The sequence below is a fragment of the Centruroides sculpturatus genome, unplaced genomic scaffold (genome assembly GCF_000671375.1).
Source record: "Centruroides sculpturatus isolate CEXI.00-Female unplaced genomic scaffold, Cexi_2.0 scaffold626, whole genome shotgun sequence".
Taxonomy (NCBI): Eukaryota; Metazoa; Arthropoda; class Arachnida; order Scorpiones; family Buthidae; genus Centruroides; species Centruroides sculpturatus.
In genome coordinates this window covers 134,737-140,736 of record NW_019384860.1, presented here as the reverse complement: position 1 = coordinate 140,736, position 6,000 = coordinate 134,737, and the positions used below count along the sequence as shown (strand labels likewise).

Sequence of the window (6,000 nt, the reverse complement as noted above, 5' to 3'; positions counted from 1 at the left end):
GCGGAGGTTTTGCAAGCAAACCCCATTTATATTCAGTATTTCAACAACCATAGTAATTGTTATATAACATCTACCACCGAGAATGATGAGAATTGCTGAGAATCAAACAAACTATTTTCAATTTGATCAATTTTCTGGAATGTTTACAATCGTTCTATAATTGAACCAATATGCAATAACAAATTTGAATTTAAAAAGGTTCGAACATTTGGTTAAAAAATCAAAATATATAAAAATATTTATAACGATGTCTGAAATGTTATTAATTTAATACACTTAATGAAGACTAAACGTAACAAAAAATCGCATGTAAAATAGTACAATAGAAGCCATTCTTCCGGTTAAGCTTAATGCTCTCCCTCTCCCCCCACGGGGAAATTTCGAAAAATCCTTTCCTAGTGTGCATTGCCATGGCATATCCTACTAAAACGCAAATAAAAACAAAAAATCACATCTAAAATAGTACAGTAGAAGTCATTTTTCCGGTTAAGCCTTAATGCTCTCCCTCTCCTCCGCAGGGGAATTTTGAAAAATCCCTTCTTAGTGTGCGTTTTCATGACGTACCCTAACTGTGTACCAAATTTCACCTCTTTAGGTTCAGCGGTTTGCTCTGGGCGATGATGAATCAGTGAGTCAGTCAGTCAGGACAAGCAATTTTATATACAGGATATAGATTATCTAATTGTATCCTAATGTAATTTGTTTTATATAGTTTAGTTGTATGTTTTACATTTGTAATTATTATAAATATTACTATAAAACAGATTTCTGTAACAAAAAATAAAAACATTTCAAGCTGATTTTGAAATTATAAAACATATTTTTTTCTTTAACATCAAGACAATGTTAATTTTAGAATATAAGGTAAATTTTTAAATTTTAAGAAATTAATATTGTGGCTCATTACAATGACAATCTCATTAAAAGCTTAAAGTTTTCATAAAGTTTTCATATATATACTCATTATTCAATTTTCTTATCACTAGATATATTTTTTAATATTACCTGTGGAGGAGCCATCATGTAATCTTTAGAAGGTGGTAAACTATTAGTGGTTTTCAGATGTTTATGACAATGCTATAAAAAATTAATTTTGTTAGTTTCTTAGTAAACAAATGCAATTTAATATTCTACATGACACAGCATCAAAAAATCTATTGTAAATATTGAAAAATATAATTATTTTTATAATATTTAAATGTCCTTTTCCTCTCCTATAAAACAGCAAACTTTGTTTTTAATAAGTTATAATTTTTTTCTCTCCTCTCCCTAATAAATAACTCAAAAATTTCATTCAAGCTATAAAAATAGTTTGTTGTTGCACATTTATTAAAAATTCAATATGGAACTTTCACAATATAGATAATTTACATGACTTATCTTCAATTCCTGTATGCAGAATACTAAGAGAATATTGAATCAGTATCACATTTGAAATTTAAAATACAAAATTTTGTAATAAATACATTATTAAGACATTCTACTAAGCATTTTTTTTGTTGAAATGAAATATGAGATATTAAAATAACTGGCAAATTATGAGGATTAAATTTGTTCTTTTTAATACTTGATATGTAGGTGATAGCAAAAAGAAAACACATTACCAGTTTTTTATTAAATTATTATTTCAGCAACCTAATAGTGTTGTTTTCCCAAATTTATCACAATGACTTCTGTATATTATAACATTCCTTTTTTATTCTTTTTAAGTACCTTTAACAAAATGTATTTTGGACTCATATCATCCCTCTTCAGTTGTTTCACAGATGTTAAAATCTTAAAATTTGGTGTACGCACTAAATTATTAAATACACATTTAGTATCCAAATCTTCAAATGTAACATTATTAAAAGCAACAAGACACATACCATAAGATAAGCACACATTTAAAATATAAATAAAGCAAATGTTCTTCACTTTATACATATGAATAGTGTTCATTATATAATATTGTTTGTTATATATGGATTCATTGTAGCTGGAAAAAAAGAACATTGCTCTTATGAGTGTTTCGTTCATATATTTACAATTGGCTTGTTATAGCCAAGAGTTTGTTATAGGCAAGTTCATAATAAGTGAACACTACTGTATTTCTTTCTCTGTTCTTATAAAATAAGACAGCACTAATGCATGAGTTGTGTAACAATTTTATTTCATTTTATTGCCTTAGTTTAGAAGAACAAAGAAAGATATTACTATCAGTTTTCTGTAATTAATAATTTATGTAATTATATTTAAAAATCTGTTTATTTCAAGTTACATTACAAAGATACAAAATTAAATTTTAAAAATGGTTTAAAATATATGGAATATTAAATATGTTATTTATATATATTTCTATTTATTATATAATTGAGTAACTTTTCATAGATAATTAAATTTATATACAGTTTATGACATTTTGAAAAAATTGTTTACAACTTCCTCACAATCATATTATATAATTATATAATTACAATTTTAAAATGAATTATTAAAATAATATTTCAAATAATTCTTTACATTAATTTAACTAATAGAAAATACGTAAACTAAATAAATTTCAGTTTCTATTTATTGAGTGGAGCATAAGCAGAGCTCTTCATAAATCAGAAAGTGTTATTTCTGTAATCAAAGTTCAAAGCAACCAAATGACCATTAAACATTTTTTGCAAATATGTACAACTCAGCAAAGCCTGTGTCAAGACAAAGCCAGAATTTTGAAATTTCACTTAAGGGCCAAGATAGTCAGGAGTCAAATTTTTCCATGTAAACTCTATGGGCAGATTGCTGATTGTAAGCTCATTGCATGCTATTTGTCAATCAAGTTTGCAATTGCTTTTAATTTACATTGATCACTATGATAACTTTTTATTTTGATCTTTACAATGGGTGTTTAACATACAAACTGTTGGGATGAAATTAACTTTTTAAAACTAGCATGCATTCTGTGGCCACACATTTGTGTGTTTTAACTGGTTGCTGGAGTTGATAGGCTACTGGCTGCACATCTGGATGTTTTAAATATTTCTTGACATTTTTGTGATCTGTGATAATAGATATGCACGTCCTCCCTGCAAGGTTTAAACTGCTATATACAGAACACTAGAAGCATATCACCATGTTTGTGTTTTTGTGACAAGCTAAAACAGAAAAATCTGTGCAGAGGGGCTATTTCCTTTTCCTAGAAAATATGTAGTTTCTTTCTATTATTCAGTTTTTATATTAGTGTAAAAACAATACAATTCCTTGTAAACACAAATTTTTTCTGATGATTTCTACAGAAATATTTGTAAACATTTAAATATAAAACAATTTAAAAGAATCAATCACTTAATAATACAATATTAGCAGAAATATCATCATCACTTCATTCAGTATTCAAAATTAAATTCTTACCTTTGCAAATTCACTGAGATTTTCTAAATGATCTGAACAATCAAGAGATTCTAAAATTAAAAAAAAATCAACATTAAAATATTTTCAAAGATTTAAAAAAAAATCAAATATATCTAATTAATTATTTTAAAAAAATTCATCAGCAGTCATGCAGAGTGAACAATTAATTCTACTGCAGACCAAATTCTTAGAATTATACATAGAAAAATTATTTTATAATTAATTATTTTTTAATCTTAGTTTTGTTGCAGAAACACTAACACATTTGTCATTATTAGTTTTACAATATTCTATTAAAATGACTAAGCCACTCACACAACCATTTATAATCATTTTTCATTTATTGTATTACTACAAATATAATCTAGCAAATATGCCCAGCATTTTCAAGGTAAAAAGTATTAAGGGCAAACATTAAAATTAAAGCCATATTAAAAGTTTAGTTATTTTTAACTCATTTCCATTGAGATGCTCAAATTGAAATTACATAAGAAGCATAGTTTATAATAATTAAGAAAAATTTAATTAATTGTTAGACAAATTAATTAAATCATTTTTATTTAATTATTAATCCTAGCAAAATTAGTTTTGTAAATAACGTTTGCAATTTTATAGAATTTAATGATAAGAGGAGCCATGTTTTTTAAGTAATTTAAAAATTTAACGATTAGAATTGATAATTTAACAGATAAATAAATGATCAGGCTAATGAAAAATTATTTTAAATTTGAAACAAATTAAATTAAATAATAAATTGCCAATAAATGTTATCATTTTAAATTTTCTACCTTCTTCATCTGACTCAAAAAGAAATGCAGGAACTTATTATAAATGAACTGAAACTGCTCTCATATTTGGGTACTGAAATTTTAGAAATATTTAAATTTGGTTCTGTGAGGTCTTTCATTAAACTTTAAAAGATATATCTACTCAAAATTTACTTCTGAAGTGTTATTGGATAAGCAGACAAAATTTGCTTCAAGGAAAATTGTCTAAAGTGATTTTTCTCCCTAATTGATGTAGGAGACCATGACTTAGGAAACGTAAACATAAATTAATGTCACTGGTCAAACTAAAATCTGAAGAAAGAAAAATTAACATAATATAACTTTAATAACATAATTTATGAAAGGAGATAAGCAATTCTCTGTTGTGATTTTCATGGTAGATGGAGTTTCAGTCTTTTTTAAAATAAGGTCTCCCTCCCAAGAAGTGAACTACAAGAGAAAATATTAAACATATATGGTGGAAATATTCAAAGTAATTAATCCATATGGTATAAAAAGAAATTTATGTTTTATAAATATGAGGTGTGATCAATAAGTTCAGAGAATTTTTTTAAAACTGAATGACAGCACGTATCACTTAGGATGGGTTTCCTTCAAAATAGTAGGGTATCCTTGAGATATAATACACATTTCACAGCATTTCTGGAGATGCTAGAAACATTTTCCAAACTCAGATTTTGAAATGGTCTTTAGAAACCTTGTATTTTTCTATATGGCTTCCATATTTTCCCTTCAACACAGCTTTCAGTTTTGGAAAAAGAAAAAAGTCAGAGGAAGATAAATCTGGTGAATACAGAGAATATCTGACCAATGGGACATCATATTTAGCCAAAAACTGATTCACACATAGTACCTTGTTACATGATGCAAAGTCATGTTGAAAGAGAACCATGATTTGGACTATCATTTTTGTGGCCTCTTTCAGCATTCTTTAGATTTCTATGGCTATTTTCCCTTATTCCATTAAATTTGATTGTCACATATTGCTCCTGTAGGTCTGACATTTTGGAATATAACACTGGCAGAGAAAATGGTCTTTCTTCTTCTCACCTCTCTACCTTGGTAGGCAAGCACCAAGATGACAGCTGGTACACAAACACTTCAATGTCTAGACCAGTAAACACTGGTCTAGACATTGAAGTGGGGCCCATGTCCCACAAGGGGGCAATTTGAAAATGAGTTGTTGACCTTTTTTTTTTTAGGCATCAGAATTTTTCATTGAGCTATTCAGACTTGAGTAGCTAATATTGGAAGATTAATCGTGGGCCACATAAATTCATTAGACAGGCCGTATGTTGGCCATGCCTGGTATAGCCACTGTATATGTTAGGGGGGCATGAGAATTTTAGAAAGGCTTAGGTGGGGCATAGCACAAAAAAGGTTGGGAAACACTGGTCTAGACTATCACTGGGATGCAACATCTATCTGCTAACATTTCATTTTTTGTAAAAAGAAAACACTCTTGAAACTTATTGATCATACCTTGTATGCTATGCTGGTTTAGAAGACTTGAAGACTTTCTCATCAATTGCTAGATCTCAACAGTTTATATCCAGATTTATTGTATTATTTTTGCCCCGATTGTACAGTCTTCAAAATATGGTAGACTTATAGGTAGATTAATTGTATTAGTTCTTAAATCCTTAGGTGGATACACAGTTTTATCAGCAGATCATAATAGTATAAAAATCATCATTAATTTAAAAATAAAGATACAATAAGTAAACTAATTGTGATACTTCCTTATTTTGCCTACATACGAAGTTTAATGTTGAGGTTAAAAACATTTTTAGATTATATTGGTTACTTAAATGAACAATTTCATTTAACAATT

The 6,000-nt window shown here is 27.6% G+C and overlaps 1 protein-coding gene across 1 annotated transcript in view; it reads right to left on the bottom strand.

Moving 5' to 3' along the window:
- Window positions 1-6,000, bottom strand: part of LOC111630647 (protein FAM135A-like) — a 114,156-nt gene that overhangs the window by 59,727 nt on the left and 48,429 nt on the right. Inside the window, 2 exon segments of the mRNA XM_023374784.1 lie at window positions 1,006-1,077; window positions 3,379-3,428. Coding sequence (XP_023230552.1) covers window positions 1,006-1,077; window positions 3,379-3,428 — 122 coding nt within the window.